Source organism: Ambystoma mexicanum, chromosome 3p (assembly GCF_040938575.1).
Source record: "Ambystoma mexicanum isolate Mex_15411 chromosome 3p, UKY_AmexF1_1, whole genome shotgun sequence".
NCBI classification, from domain to species: Eukaryota; Metazoa; Chordata; class Amphibia; order Caudata; family Ambystomatidae; genus Ambystoma; species Ambystoma mexicanum.
The window spans coordinates 1,210,677,764-1,210,694,879 of NC_090925.1; the positions used below are offsets into that span (position 1 = coordinate 1,210,677,764).

The 17,116-nt window shown below is 46.6% G+C and overlaps 1 protein-coding gene across 2 annotated transcripts in view; it reads left to right on the forward strand.

Annotated features, from left to right (window-relative positions):
• Window positions 1–17,116, forward strand: part of LOC138581368 (formin-J-like) — a 1,098,959-nt gene that overhangs the window by 125,581 nt on the left and 956,262 nt on the right. For both annotated transcript variants that reach the window (XM_069652650.1, XM_069652651.1), the window contains exon 2: window positions 13,402–13,545. In XM_069652650.1, coding sequence (XP_069508751.1) covers window positions 13,402–13,545 — 144 coding nt within the window. The remainder of the gene's footprint in view (window positions 1–13,401; window positions 13,546–17,116) is intronic.

Below are 17,116 nucleotides of genomic sequence, written 5' to 3' on the forward strand. Positions count from 1 at the left end.
GTCCCTCGACCAGGTGATCGTGCAACAGCAGCAACTGGCCACGCTCCTCAAGGAGCATGCTGATGAATGTGGGGGTTCTAAGGCAGCCATAGAAACATCTACTGAGACACTTCGGGCACAAATGGAGCGAAGTACAGAGACACTAAGGGTACAAATGGAGAGAAGCACCGAGAGCCTGAGGGGGGAACTGCATGCGACGTCCAAAGACGTATGTGGTGAACTTGCCGCTGTGCGCCGTGTGCTCACTGAGCTCTCACAAACCCTTAGGGACATGCATGGACGTGAGCAGGCAGAGACATCATCCGTTGCAAGTTCCGTCCAGGGCAGCCCCCAACGTAGATCTGGGAGGAACCTGCGCTCCACAGGCAGGGGTGCCCCTGATACCCGGAGAGGGGGCTTGCAATAGCGTCTGCCCACTGACAATGAGCATCTTTGGACACTGGTGTTCGGGGGGGAGGTAGGAGGGTGGAGGGGGGGTGTTGGGCTTTCTTGGGTGGCGGGTCGATGGGGTGTGTAATATAATTTCACATATGCAATGAACATTTCATAATCATCCAATGAGATGTGTGGACATTGATCATTGTGTACGAGGCCTTTATAGGCGTACAGTCCACATTGTGCATGTTCCAGACACACACAGTGCCACAAGTCCCGTGTCCATGTATCAGCCACCAGGCGTGAGTGCTAGAAGCATGAATCTATGATATTCTGACGAATTTCACGGGCCTCCTGTGCCTCGCGGACTCCTTGAGGTGCTGCCACATCCCCACCCTCATCATGACCATCTTCAGGTGCTTGCAGTTCTGCGTCAGGGGGCATGGGCACATTTCTACGTACGCACATGTTGTGTAGCATGACACATGCCATGACCATCTTTGCAACCTTCTCATGGCGGTACAGGAGTGCCCCGCCAGACCTGCTGAGGCAGCGGAAACGAGCCTTCAGTAGGCCGAATGCCTGTTCTATGACTACACGGGTACGTGAGTGGGCATGGTTGTAGTCCTCCTCATGCTGGTTCTGTGGGTTCCGGAGTGGTGTAAGGAGCCATCTCTTCAGTGGATACCCGGCATCACCTGTATGTGGACAATAAAGGATGTTTGTGGAATGACATTGCTACGTACGCATCCCCCCCCCTTCCTGCCAGGTCATTGCCGCATCACATACCCCACATTATCATGCATGAAATGAGACTCACCGAGTATCCAGGATCTGTTCCCTGCGTGTCGCTCCATGTAGCGTGGTATTGTAGAGTTCCTCAAGACTATAGAATCATGGGTTGATCCAGGAAATCGGGCACAACAATGTGTAAAGATCCTGTTGGAGTCACACACCATTTGTACATTAAGGGAATGATATTGTTTCCGGTTGCGGTACTGGACCTCCATGGCATGTGGGACAACCAATTCCACATGGGTGCAGTCGATGGCACCAATGCAACCCGGTATGCCGGCAAGTGCATGGAATCCCACTTTTGTGTTTGTAATCTCATGCTCCGAGCGTGGTAAAGAGATGTAGTCGTCTGCGTGCTTCAGGAGGGCATCGAGCACTTGCATTAGTGTCCGTGACAACAGTGGCTGTGAAATGCCATGCAACTGTCCGACTGTGTGCTGGTAGGTGCCTGTGGCCAGGAAGTGGAGTACAGACACCACCTTCAGTAGGGGTGGGATGGCGGTTGGGCTATCTATCATGCTGACAAGGTCAGCGTGTGTCATGTCCACAATGGCGATTATGGTGTCCCGGTCCAAACGGTAGTGGGTGTGGATCTGCTCAGCAGTGAGGTTGAACGGATGAGCTCGGAGGCGTGGGATTGCGGGCTGCCTGCGTGGTGGTAGTGGCTGTGCTGGTGGGCCTTGCTGGCCCTGCCTTGCCCTCCTCCTCCTCCTGCGTCTCCTCTGTGCGGCCGGTTGTTGTAGTAGTTGGTGTTCGTCTTCTTCTTGAAGTTGGAGTACTTGCAGTGCTATCAGGTCCCCCAGGGCCAACATCGCTAGTCCTGCCGGTAGCATTTTGGAGTGGGTGTGGTTGTGAGAGGGGGTTGGGTGTGCAATTTATGTGTTTTCAGGCTGTATAGCCTCCACCTGTGGTGATTCATTCCACCTGTGCCAGCTGCAATCCCCTTTGGGCGAGCACGTCCCGCACACAACGCTGCAGTGTGACGCATGGCATCTTGCTATTACAATCATGTATTTAACCCCGATGGCAGTGTAATATTGGTTTATATGTTCATTCTGCTATGGTCCCATTGTTTCACATACAATCTTTGCAGTCGCGAACAAACTTGTGAAGGGTCAGTGGAATGTAGTACTCGATTAACGGTGGACCCTCATGCAGCACTGTACCGAGGTTCACCGACGGGCGGGGCGTCCCATTTGTGAGTGAAGCCAGTTGCCATTTTCACACACTGCCGCACTACATGGATGAATTTGTGATTTCGAGCGGTCACGGATGCCTTTTCGACGTGATGTTGCAAATGAGGAATTCGAAGGACAGCGCTTTCGGTTTTCAGCTAGCGGCGAGGAGACGCCCACAGGTCTGACTGCAAATATAACGTTCTATTGTTTAATGTTCTTGGGACAGGGGCCATGGCGAGAATGCAATGATTGATATGAATAGTATGGGATGCGCAATAGCGTAGTGGACGATAAGGCAGGACGTTCCCAAATACATGTTACTTCACATCACTAGAATTCCGGGCTGGAGCACAGTGGATTTTGCAGACTGCATTACGCACAGACTCAATGGAAATTTCAAATGTTATGTGAGTAAATAATCAGGCGTTTTTATACCGGGATGAGGGAATGATGTATGGATGCATGGACAGATGATTTAATTGAGAGTTTGCCATGTACATGGCTTTTTGGAATCTATCCCCTTCCCCTGCGCTATGTGATGCAGAGCTGCCATAGTGGGACCATCGTCTATCTGCCCTTGTTGAACCCTCCCTGTCTCGACGCGCCTTCAAACACTTGTGTCTATGCACGTTACTAATCCCATCTAATGGATTCTGTTTTAACAGACGCATGCACACAAACACTCGTTTGTAATAGTGTTTTCACCTCGATTTATATGGTTATGATTCGCAAGTGATTTTTGGGTGGAATTAATCCTTTTGAGTGGGCTAGCATGCATATGCCTGTAGATTTAGTGTGATCATTGAAGTGAGTAATACAAATGAAGTTCTGATGCCCATACTATTCTTTTTCATTTCATTTGGGTGACAGGTATCTCCTCCCCTTTTGCCGCTGCCATCTGTATGCCACTCCTGCAGATGGCTTTTACTCCCGACACCTGCTGCTTCGAGTTAATCAGTGGAGCACCATTACGATCTTATGGGACGATCGCCAATGGGCCACATGCCCTTACGCTGTACTAGTGGCTAGGAGCAACATATCAACCTTTCAGCTGGACTAGTGCCTACCTAATGGGACGGCCCTGCGGTTCTAGGCGCTTCCATGTTGCCTTTTCTGAACGTGGATGTAGCCCCTGTGTACCATGAAGGAACAGGGCGTCACACAAGAAGAAGCTGGTCATTTATTGCGGATGCAGCCCACAGTAATGAAAAATATTTTGGAGTTTATGACCTAATAGCTGTATGGGCTTGGTGAATTTGATGTGCATTAATATTTTATTCAGATATTAACCGTGTAGCGTTATTCTTTGCAAGTAATGTAGCATATTCCTATTTGTGGAGCGATGTATTGTGAGAAGATTTGCATTGGGTTCCGGCTTCTGAGTATAGTTGCGTGGTACTGTACTGGCCGCGTTTGCCTACGATGCCCAGTAAGGTCAGGGATAGGGGCAGCCATTTTGACTGTTTTAATGATGTCATGCTCAGGGGCGGGGGATTAGCTTTTGTGTAACAGATGCCGGTCAGCCAGGTGGATTGGTGGATTGATGTGATTATCAGAATATGGCTGGTCACAGGTGCCTGTGTTTGCGTGCGTTTCATGGAGGGAGACTGAGGTCATGTCCATTGGAATAGCTTCTGTATTCGTGCCATCTGTGCCCTGCAGCTCCCATTGGCCCCTCTTGGGGTGAGCCTGGCTGCTCAGTCACTCTGCCAACGTGTGTGGTACATGCTTATGCTGATGGTTGGTTTGTTTACTGGCAAGAGTACAGGGCTGGTGCAGTCTCCCTCAGGATACTGCTTTGAATGTTGCCTTACACTGGTGTCAAGCGATGGGGGCCTGTTGTTGTTTTGTCTCATATTTCAGTTCATATTGCTGTACTTGTACCTTCACATGCCTGTGCTGCATCGGTACGGCAATGGTGACATGCCAAATATGGATGGCCACTCACAAGGCACTTGGAGCCCCTACATTCATTTGTTCGTTGGCATGCATGGGTGACTTGTACATTTCACTGGTTGCATTGTGTGACTTCATTGCACCTACGGGGAGTTGTGCAATGTGGGCAGGGAGTGGTGTACAGGCCCTCAGTAGGGCCATTTACGGTTCGTTCACGATGCCGTAATTCTCACCATGGCGGAATGGTACTTTCCGCCATGCTTGATGGCGTTAAGTAAATGTCCGCTAGGGTCAGAATTCGCGTACCGTTGCGCCATGGTGGTAATTACGGTTTTGCATGGCGCGCGTGCGCGTACTTGGTGCAGTTAGCGTTGGCGTTCACTACGGTGTCGCTAATGGCATCGTACTTTGCGGTGACGGGTCATGATCGCACCGAGCGGTATTCGATGGCGGTATTACATTTCCGCCATCGTTTTTCGATTTCCACCAGGGTCGTAATGAGGGCCCTTGTTGTTAATTACGCCACCGTAATTTACGGTGGCGTAATTAACGCCTTCCCCACTCCCATTTGAACTATTTACAAGCCTTTGCAGTTGTTTTTGTAACCTCTATCCTTCTTATTGCTGTAAGTATACTCTTCCCTTCTTTCTTTTTGGTGAAGGATTGCTCAGAGTTGTTTAATATAGTTTTCTGTAAATCCTTGTTCCCTCTTTGCCTGCTTTTACTTGTCTGTGAGCTTCTGTGTGCACACAGGTCCAATTAGGGTTTCTTCTGCTGCGCATGTGCGTTTAAATTATCTTCTTCTTGGAAAGCTATGAATGAAAACACAGTCCTATTTCTATCGGACGCGATAACTTGCTGCACGTCTGCTTGTCCCCTCGCCGCTCCGACTAGCGCTCAGGAACTTCCGTGATTTCTCAGCTTAATTGGGAACCACAGCAGATTGAAGCCATGGGCCTCATTACAACCCAGGCGTTAAGGGGTTAACGGCGCCGTAAAAGGTGTCGGCGCCGTTAAACCCTTAACGCCTGATTATGAGGTTCCTTTGCGGGTTGCACTTTAACGCCTGCGTTTAGCAGGCGTTAAAAAACCAACCCGCAAAGGGACCTTGGAGCTAATTACGGCACCGTAATTTACGGTGCCGTAATTACCGCCTTCCCCATTCCCATTGAGCCCTATGGGCCAAAAATGGGAATGGGGAAGGGACCATGGTGAATGGGGAATTACCGCCCCTGCCAACCTTGGAATGGGGCGGTAATTCCGCCATTCACCATGGCGGACCCCGGCATGGACCATGGTGCTAATGGCACCATGGTTTAGCGCCGGGGTCGTAATGAGGCCCAGAGTCTAAGGGCCTCATTACACGGAAGGCGGTGAGCCATGGCGCTATTAGCGCCATGGCTCATGCCGGTAAAATACCGGCACCGCCTTGGCGGAAAGGGGATTTACCGCCCCATTCCAAGGTTGGAGGGGCGGTAAATCCCCCTTCCGCCATTGCCCTTCCCCATTCCCATTGCTGCCCCATAGGGCTCTATGGGAATGGGGAAGGCGCTAATTACGGCACCGCAATTTTGCGGTGCCGTAATTAGCTCCGAGGTCCCTTAGCGGGTTGGTTTTTAACGCCTGCAAAACCGTTAACCATTACCGCCTTCCGTCTAATGAGGCCCTAAAACTCTAACGCTGTGTAGGGGACTCACTCAGCTCTTCCTCAGTCTGTACTCCATTGGGAAACACGCGCTGCCACCACCTTGCTGAACATTCGCCCTGCCCTTTACTTTACACTTAAGCCTTTCAATCTTTTAACACTGTTTAAAAGGTTAACACAGCTCTGCTGTCTGCCACTACTTGTCGTTTTCTCAAGAAGTGAATATGAACAGTTTTCTCTGAACTCTGCTGCTTGACTATTTACAGTTACAGTCTTGTTAATGCAAGCACAACATTGTCCCTCAAATTGCTGGGCTCCCACCTGTGGCCTTCTGATTACTCAAACTTCTTCAACTGTGATTGACTTCTTTCTTCTGCTGGTAAACCTCTGGACTCGGAATTGGGCCTTAGATAAGGAGCTTAAGTTAAAAACAACCTGCCAAAAAAATGTCTAGGGATTAAAGGCAGTTAAAGAAGTCTGGGTTCATGCCAAGGCATTTCAGTCTATTGTTCTCCCAACCAATCAGATCAGTTCACTACTCCACCATCTTGGCCTGGGAAAACTATAATTGCGATAATGGTGAAAGAAAAGGAATATGAGCCCCTCTAGCACCTGACACCTCGCCTTGACAAAAAACATTCTCCTATAAATCACCACTGGCCACCTGCTAGACCTGACAGACCTGACAGTAAACCCCCCCCCCCCCAAAGCCCTGTCCCAGTGCCTGCGTTACTAGGGTATCTCCTATGAAACTTCTCAACCAAACCTTCTCAACAGCTCATGTTTTACATTGGCATTTTTTGCCACACACAGACTTATCCCATTTCCTTCGATCATTGCAAGGGAGCATATTCAGCCTGGTCATTAGAACCGTTCTTCTACACTCTGCAGATTTAATGTTGCATATTTCACTTCCATGCGTCATACTTACATGGTAACTAGTGTACGGTTTCAGCGACGGTAGGGTGCTCACTTTTTGCCTGCTCTGCTCTTTATCGGACCACAATGCCTTCTGCTTTACAAGGTTTTCACATGCGTCAAAGAGGAAAACTGAGTGATATCCAAATTTTGAATCGCCCCAACTAGCCAATAAGGCCCTGTGCCAAATATATTTATTAACCGTGGGGGACCCTTCTATTTCCCACATTACCTTGTTCATATTGGGATTTTCTGAAAGGCCCAAATAAGCCTTCCGGAAGTTACAAGTGTACTTTGCAATCACCTGTAATGCAAAATTAGGCACCCCCAATTCTTAGCAGAGCGCCTGATTCGGGGTCCTTTGCAGGAGGCTTAGTAATTTGGTTTTATTTTGTGTCTGCGAGCAGTTGGAATATCCCCAAATCCCACTCCCGTAAAGCAAGAGCGTGCCCAGCTTGGCCATATGGACAATAGGGAGCTCATGTTCTGCAGTGGCATAACGTGATTAAAAAGTGTAAAAGCCTTGAGTAAGGCTTGCGTTTCAATCACACCACGCCACATATTCATTGATTTGTGTGACGGTAGAGGAGGGGCGGAGCGCAACTCGTGTTTCTGCCACCTCCTTCCTCTAAGTCATACAAATACTCCAGCATCTGGGCCAGTATTGATTTTCATGCCGGCGTCAATTTTGGAGATACCGATGGGATCCACCTGCTTTATGCATAAATCAGGGATCTAATGTACACGGAGCGTGTACAATTGAAATGAAACCCCCCGGACTCCCCCACATGCTCGCTCGTGGGTAGTGTTCCCAGTTGAAATGAAACCCTCCCTGGCGTGGGAGCATGTCCGGGGAGGGTTTCATTTCATTTTATGCAAGCATGGCAAGCGGTGCTCACAAACAAGCCGAGTGCAAATGTGAAGGGCAAAAGCCGGCGTTTGCCTTTTACATTTGCACCCTGCAGCGCAGTGCAAATGATGAAAATGTGGCGGTGGGAGCCGCTTACCTTACAGTGTAAACGTAACAGATTGCAGCTGTCAAATTACTCACTTATAGAAAATGAGTACCTAAGACATTTATCAAGCATGAGGGCACCATACAAGTGAAAAAAACCTTAGCAGCCGTTAACCTCGCCGTTTCTTTCTGAGCAATCATTTTAATGTGCCTTCACCATTTCCCATCTTTAGAAAAAAAGCGCACTCAATCCTCACTCCATTTAAAGAGCATGAAAAATGGTTTCTGAGTTCTCCAAACGCCATCACTTTGGTTTTTATCATATTCAGCTTTAATCCGTGGGCGCAGAAGTATTCTTCGCAATAAAAGAGGGCTCGCTGTAGTCCCCAAGGTGTCAAATCTAGTAGAGCAGTATCATCATGATAAAAAAGCGCCCCAAAACAGATGTTATGCAATGTCAGGGGGGCTAAGATTTAGCTTGCCAGCAATGAAAGCAGACACAACCAAGTGAATAGAGCGGTCAATTCTGCACTTATTGCTGTGAAAACGTATGTTCAATATGGATGTGAGCGTTACTACCAATCCTTAAAGCTCAGCAGGCATAGCTAGTGCCTAGCATATTGCATGGAAGTGAGGCCTGGGGACAAACCCCTCTACAGACCCATGACCATTTGCAGAATGCATTCGTGAGGTGATCTTGAGTGAACTCATGAGTGAACTCTTGCAACCGGTAAAAGATTCAAACCTTCATTTTGTATGATTTGAAATCCTACGCAGTTTGTTAAAAACCAAAGCCAAATTCTTCTGGCATGCTCACTCATTTGAGGTGCTGCAAGAACTGCATAGACCTGATTTAATCATGTAATCATCTGATATGGTTTAACAGAAGCAGAAGACAGTCTCGACATAGTAAAACAGAAAAAATAAATGGTGAATTATTTGTCTGTCGGCCAATTATCCTCGTTAAAACTCTATACAGAATTGTTGCACCTATTCCAAAACGGCTATTACCTGGGAGAAATCAGTCCCATCCACACCATTGGCTAGGTATGCTGGTCACTAGAGCCATCTGAACCAATACTCAATAAAGATAAAAACCCACAAAGGATGCGCAGGCACTGAGGGAGGAACCCCATTCCAATTGGCAATTGGGGGAGGAGGCTGTGTGGCACAGAACGGCCCTCATTGTTAGTTGGCCAGTGCAGAATTAATGTGGCGGTATTACCTTATACCGGCATGTTGGCATGTTTCCGCACCGGCCACCCACAACTACAAGTTTAGCAAAGAGTTGGAGGTAATTCAGGCACGTGACAGGAAAAAATAGCCAGTAATACTGGCATATCCCCCCATGGAATCCAATGGGACTCCATAGAATGGGGATTTACCATCACTGGCACTCATAATCCGGCAGTAATACCGCCGGACTGAGTGGCGGTAACAGTATTTCCATTTCCCGCTAGCCTCGCAGAATTACTGCCAGGATAGCAGCAAACTCGTAATGACGGCCATTTCCCTTAGTATGTTTTGACTTACTAGACCCCCCTTGAGTACAAACAGGACCATTTTGGATAGAATCAGACATAAGAAATTAACATAAGGAATTTTTGTTTCTCTTAATGACGGTACATTTTTCACAGTCATATTCACTACCACAGATATGGAAACATTGCTTGTGAGGACATCAACATGGTTTAAATTTACTCTAATGCCAACTTGAGACAATTACAACCCAGGCGGTGGACCATGGTGCTATTAGCACCATGGTCCATGCCGGAATCCGCCATGGTGAATGGCGGAATTACCGCCCCATTCCAAGGTTGGCGGGGCGGTAATTCCCCATTCACCATGGTCCCTTCCCCATTCCCATGTTTGGCCCATAGGGCTCAATGGGAATGGGGAAGGCGCTAATTATGGCACCGTAAATTACGGTGCCGTAATTAGCTCCTAGGTCCCTTTGCGGGTTGGTTTTTTAACGCCTGCTAAAAGCAGGCGTTAAAGTGCAACCCGCAAAGGGACCTCGTAATCAGGTGTTAAGGGTTTAACGTCGCCGACACCTTTTTACGGCGCCGTTAACCCCTTAATGCCTGGGTTGTAATGAGGCCCAGTGCATTTAGTGTGAGGGTATGCAATTGATTTCAACATTGATTCAATTTCTAAACATTTCTTTGGCAACTAAACATATGTTTGGACCTGAAAATGATCATGCCAACTTGTTCATTAAGGTTAGGATGTTTAAAAATGGAAATTCGGGCCTGATTCATGGAAGTGTTTTATAATGGCGCAATCCCATAGGAAAACGTTCCATGAATCGGGCGTTTCTAAACATGTTTTAGTTTGTTTTGTATGGATGGAAATATATATCTGGTTACTAATTATTTTTACCGTGATTAAAGTCAAATAACGCTCACCTCTACTAAAATGGTGGTAATTCACTCACTGGGCCTCATTCCGAGGTTGGAGGTAGCCCTGGTGCTATTAGCACCATGGCTACCCCCTTACCGCATACCGGGTCCGGGTTCCCTGAATGGGGACTTACCGGGTCATTCCAAACTTGGAGGACCCGGTATTTCCCCATTTAGTGAAGCCATCCCCATTCCCATTCGAGCCCCCATAAGGCTCAATGGGAATGGGGAGGGAGCTAACAACGGGCCTGTTAATAACGGGCCCGTTGTTAGCTCTCTGGCCCTTTAGCAGGAACCGCTAAATGACCTCGTAATGCAGCGGCAAGGGGTTAACGGCACCAGCACCCTTACTTGTGCCTTTAACCCCTTACCGCTGCACTCCGAATGAGGCCCACTGTTAGGCAGAATCAACACCACACACAATTAAGACTACAAATGACAGTACAAATTCACCTTTGGTACAAGCCTGTAGTACACAGTAAAGTGTTAGCGATAGCTGAGCAGTCAGACTCATCTCAAGAGTAAAGTGAGCATTATCAATAGTTACACAAAGGACAGCAATTACTATGGTTCAAACAAACATTGACTCAAGGTTTCTGAGTAAAAGAATATACATTTATTTACACATCACTTACAAAAACATTTCACTATCATCAAGCAGTTGAAAAATCACAATCTTAATACACTACACCACACCCAATAGATTCTGGACAAGTTAAGCTCAAAATGAAGTGTGAGCAAAATGACACTCCAGTAATTTAAAAGGGAAGGAAAGACAAAGTTAGACAAAAGTTGAGTAGCACCAACAAGTATGTAAGCAGGGCAATCTAGAAAAAGTAACTACAGTGATGAAATCAAATCAAGAGGTCTGGGCCAAAGTCAATGGACTAAAGTCTTTGCAGAGGATCACACAGTTGAGAGTAGTTTGCGGTTAAGTCTTTGCCAAGAGTTCAGAACGAAGTTGGTCGGATGAAAAGTTACTTTAAAGAATGGAGAAGGACAAGCCCTCAGATTGGCAAAAGATTTCAAGCACTTTTACCATGGTCGGACGGAACGAACGACAGGATTTGAACAGTACCTTAAATGGAGAAGAAGGCTGTAGCTGAGGCGGACATTCCTGGCAGGTCCTGCAGGCTCATGGTTCCTGAAGCGACTGTTGGACAGACATGAAGAAGGAAGACTGGAGGGTCCTGCACTGCCCAGGGAACAAACCAGCAGCAGAGCAAAGCAACAAATAAAAGGTGTGCTCCTTAAAACCCAAGCAGGGTCCGGTCCTCTTGGCTATCCGGTTCACTGTAGCTGTGCACAGCAAATTTGACCAGAGGAGGGAGGCCTGGCTTGCAGTTTGGTGAACTGGTTGTTCCCACCAGCTCAAGGGGAGAAGATTCCTTGCAGATCTTCCCTGTCGTCGAAGTTTGAAGATTCGGACCCGCAGCAGGGCTTCACCGGGAGGTTCAGTAATGGTAGAGGTCCTCTTCTGTCAGCTTCTCTTCGGTTCTCTCGATCCAGTGGCGACTCTTCCTTCTCAGTCCCAGAGACCTTTTTATGCAGTTTTCCCCCATTCACACAGCCTGGCTGTCAATCACACAGCAGGGTGGCTGTCCCGGCGGGACAGTCATCACAGCCAATCACACAGATTGCGACATGGGTCTCCAAGGAGACCCTGCGCAGGGAGTCTCAAACCCCTCCCTCACATCCTGTCCCCCTCAGACATTCAGGCCCCTAAGGAGGGCTTCTGTGCAGAAGCCTGCCAAAGGACGGCGAACAAAGGAACCAAACCTGGTTTCGCGCGCAGTGTAGAACACAATAAAGACGTTTACAAAAAGAAATGGCGAATAAACCCAGCCGGAACCAAATAAAAGTAAATATGGTCCAGCGGGTTTAGGTTCAAGGCTACTAAGATAGCCTAAAACAATACCAAGGCTATTTAAAATAACCACGGTAGGAAAAATAGGGTAGATACCACTGCCACCAGCCAAATCTTAATGAAAGGGAATGAAATAATGTTCCTTGAGAAACAGACAAAAAGGGATAACTATTAACCATTTCCAGAACTCTATGGGCCTCATTATGACCATGGAGGTAGTCATTTGCGGCATGGCTACCCCCATACCGGGTACTGGGTACGGGTTCCCTGAATTGGGAAATACCGGGCCATTCTGACCTCGGAGGGCCCGGTATTTCCACATTCAGGGAACCCGGCCCGGTACATCCCCATTCCCATTTGAGCCCCCATAGGGCTCAATGGGGAGGATGCAAACAACGGGCCCGTTAATGACGGGCCTGTTGTTTGCAACCTGGTCTGCTCGCGGGTCCCGCAAGGAGACCTCGTAATGAGGCGGTAGGGGGTTAACGGGGCCGGCAACTCTACCGGCCCTGTTAACCCCCTACGCCTAACGTGTAATGAGGCCCTATGTAAGATAGTTTGTACTGGGTCTGTGGATTTAAAAAGACTAATAAAGTCAATGGCAACTTTACATGTTCTGGGAGACATTAGTCAGTCCCAGAAAATGGAGTTTAAAGTGGGAAGTCTGAAAAAGACAACCCTGTGTCACTGCACTAGAAATCCAGCAAAGCTGCTGAGGGACTCAGTAGGTAAGGGAAATTACCCATTCTGGAGAATTCTCCCTAACACTCACTCATGCACCCAGTCGAAAGTTTGGCAAACCAAATACTTTCTATACCTGTTCAAATTCTAGCCCAACGTGTTCACATCAGGGAACTTGCCCTGGAAGGCCTACCAAGCATTTTACAGCACCCACTCCTTACTGCATGTCTTACTTATGATCCGTTAAAAAAAACATATTGAACCATGGGTCTGATGATGAAAGGTGAGGTTAGTAAATACATGCTAAAGACAATTATTGACGCTTTCAGTATCTGGCAGCCATGTTTTCGGAAAATAATAAGTTAAAGTCACATCTGTGTGAAAAAAATGTGAACCTTATTTGTTTTGGGAATTTCAATACGAATTTTTTAATGAACAGCATTGCTGCGGTTTAGAGCATCCATTCGTAAACAAACATATGATTTAACTCCTACATGCAAACAAACTATGCTCTTTTAGGGATAATGATAACAAATGACAAAATCAACCAATTTTTAAGTATCCTAGGAGTGTATCATTTTTGTTCAATTTAGAGCCAGGACGTTCGTCGATTGTCACAACATACCCCAAATGCTGTTGCAAACTAGAAAAATAAACTGAAAAAAATAAATATATTTCTGTTTTTCCAGCCAAATGTTTTGAGAAACCCAGAAATCCTTGCGATTGAGAGTCATCTGGCAAGCAAAGGCAACAGTCCTCGTGAAACTATCAGGAAAGATTTATCAACCTACCCGCCCATAACTACACTGGAGGCAACCTCAGCCTTTGGCAAGGTACATCTTATATTGGTTCTTCAAGCTTTATTCCAAACAAAAGGTTTTCCATGTCAACACAAGGATCAACATTATTGCTGGTCTGTATTTGCTGCTCTGCTTGGCTGAATTATGTTGTTGGAACAAAATGTATCATGTTTAATGTGACCCTGTTATAGTTCCAGGTAAGCTTTAGCTCGTGATAGGTAATGTTCCCATTCCTTTAAAGAAACATTCATTACACTGAGTTCTATTCTTCTTCATTACAATCCTTACTATGTGTAAGTCAGACAATTTCCAGTTAGCGGTGCAGCAAGTTTGCCTGCTACATTAATAGTTATGTGGTCCAACTGACTTGGGTCTGCTTTTATCCACCCTCATCCATAAATGCCTTGCTCAGAAAAACCTTGTTAAAATTGTGCGTGGAAGTCCAGTACTCCTATACCTATCCAGGTATGGAACATCTAAGCCTGCTGTGGCACCACATTGTTCCATCACTCTGCTATCCCACTTTGACTAGTAATCATTTAAACCTACTCTGGGCTACTTGCAGAAACCAATGAGTATGCATTGAATCATCTAAAAAGCATCATGAGATGTATTGATCATGCTTGCCCTTCTTGCCACCCAAATAAACACTAGCATACCCAGTAAATGCACCACTGAGAAGACCCTGTCGTCTGATGGAGAAGCCCCCTGCAAGACACTTCGAGAAATATGAAGTTCTCACCAGTCTCTCGGACAAAGATCGGTTTGGTCACCTTGCTAACTACTAAGTCATACCAGCCTCTGTGCTACTGTTTGTTCCTGATAACCAAGTCTGTGAGTAAACCTCAATCTCTGAAACACCATATGAAACACAGAACATGTTTCTTCATTCAGGATCTCCCAAACATTAAAGCCTAACCAGGACCAAACAATTCACCTGAAGCTGGCCATCCCGAAGGAGCTATAAACACACATGTTCTCCTGAACTGGACCAGTGTATTGAATTACTCAATATGTTGCACAATTAAACATTCAATTCCAAAACAAATCGTTCTGCTTATGGCATTTTACGAAAGACCAAATATATAAATAGAAAACTACTTTAAAAGAGATCTGTTTGCTACGTTTATAGTCTGCATGGGTTTCCTGGAAGGTAGTACCCTCATAGCCTGAGACAGAGAGTGGGAGAAAGGGAGTGAGAGCGGAAGAGAGGGAGGGGGGCATCTGGAGGCAATGATAAAGGGGCATTGGGGAAATCAATGGGGCACAATATGGTATTTTCTGAATGCAATGAGAGAGGAATTGTACAATATTCTGGGTTCAATGGGAAAGGGGATGCAGAAATCATATGCAGACATTGTAAAGGGGGGATGGAAAATCAATTTTCTAGTGGCATTGGGGAAGGCTCCTGGGTTATCTTTCTGGGTGGAATGTGAAAGAGCAATGGGTCAATCAATTTTCTTGGGGTAAAAGGAAAGTGGGGCAAGGGAATCTTGTGTGGCAATATGACTGTGGCATTGTTAAATATTCTGGGAAACAGGGAATGAGCATGGAACATGTTTTAGATCCAATGTAGAAGTTGCACTGGGCAACCTTTTGAGGGATTTGTAAGCCATATGATAAACTTGTCTTGTGGAAATGTGAAAACAGCTTGGGAACATTCCTATGTGGCAGTGCAAAGTAGGTATGGTACAATGTCTAAGTGCCATGGCACTGGGTATCTTCTGGAAGGCAATACTAAGGTGGTATGTAACAGCCCTTCGAAGATAATGTGAAAAGGTGTGGGGCAATGTTAAAACAACACGTGCCAATTTCAGGGCACAATTTGAAAGTGACATGAGATAATCCTCAAAGGGCAATATGGTAGTGGTACAGCATACTTTTCTGTCTAGGGGTAAGGTGTAAATGGAATCAGGCAAGCTTGTGGGGAAATGTAGAAACTAGCATGGCGATGTGATGAATGGGGCAAAACTAGAATTAGCATAACTGCAGATTATTTTCTGTTCTTAGGTACAATATGCAGTCCTTAGTCATCGTAGGCTCATATTTTAACCTTGCAAAGCCAACATCATCCACATGGTGGCACAGGCTAATGTTTCGCCCATCACTGGGCGTTGTCAAGGCGTAGCAAAAACAATTAAATTAATTTAAAACCAATTGACATTTCAAATATACATGTTATTTATTTTCAAATTTGTTTATTAGCATTTAACATAACTCGGTGACACATGTCAAATCATGTATGGCATACAATGCTCAGCCTTCAGTGTTATATGATGGTTAACGAAAGACAAAAGAAAAAAAGGGGGGGGGAGAAGGAGAGAGAGAAAAGAAAAGGGAGGAGAGAGGGCAAACAAAAATTGCAAACTATAACGTGGTAACATTAACTGTCTCCTTATCTAATCTTCATCATCCAGGTTCAAGGTCTTCAGCGGGCGTGTTGTGGGGTGCGGGGGGTTGCCTAAGTTTTGCCATTGCCTTAGGTGTTCAGGGGCCACCCCAGCGGGTTTCTGTGTGCCGGCAGTCCAATGTGATCCGCTCAATATATGTTCATGGGGGTTTATCGTCTGAGGGGTAGATTATAGTGGTCATGATCTCCCTCCATGCCTCCAGGGTGGTGCTTGATTCGTCGGTTGATCTAGTGACGCTGTCCTCCCATGCCCTTGTCTCTGCGTTAACCCATCTTACAAGTTCGTTATACCAGGCGTTATGTCTGGGTCCCGCTGGTTTTTTCCAGGACATGGCGATGTGTCTTTTTGCCACTATGCACAGCAAGTCCATTAATTTCACCGGATGTTTAAGTTTGGCCGGTCTGGGGTATGTCCCTAGGAGGCATTCCTCAGGAGACCATCTGTAGCTGGAAGTGCACGCTTTCTCGTAAGTCTGCTTCACTTTAGCCCATAAGGATTGTACTGTGTTGCATTCCCAAAACATATGTATGAGGTCTGCCCTGTCCTTTTTGCACCATGGGCAGTTAGGGTTTGCTTGCCCATTGAATGCCATTAGCCTGTGTGGGGTTAGATATGTCCGATGGAGGACATTTAATTGTATAAGACGAAATCTGTGATTTCTGGACACAGCCTTGGGAAATGCTAGCACCCTGTCCCATTCTCCATCCGACAGTTCTCGGCCAGTGTCCGCTTCCCACTTGTTTTTCAGCGTCCCTCCTTTTGGGTTAGGATTATCATTGAGGTGTCTGTATATTTGGGAGACCAGTTTCTGTCCCTCGCCTAAGTTATACAGTAGGGTAGTGAAAGCGTCGGACTCGGGTTCGTCTGGCCAGGTGTCCCACTTATGTCGAGCTAGTTCACATATCTTACGGTACCACAAGTAATGACTAGTGGGTATCCCACTAAAGCTAAACTCTCTGAAGGAGCCCTCGTCATATAGGTCTCCCCACATGTAAACCCCTTTCCTCTCCCAGGCCCTGAGGTGTAGCAGGTCAGAGTTTGTTTTACATAGGTCCCAGATCATTGGTATTTCCGGGGAGTATAGGTGTGTTAGGTGCCTTAATGACTTCGTTCTTTGCCAGATTTTTTTCCCAGAGTGGCTATGAAGGGTGCGTTTCTCAGTAAGTGGCTTGGCGCCCAGATAAGTTCTTTTA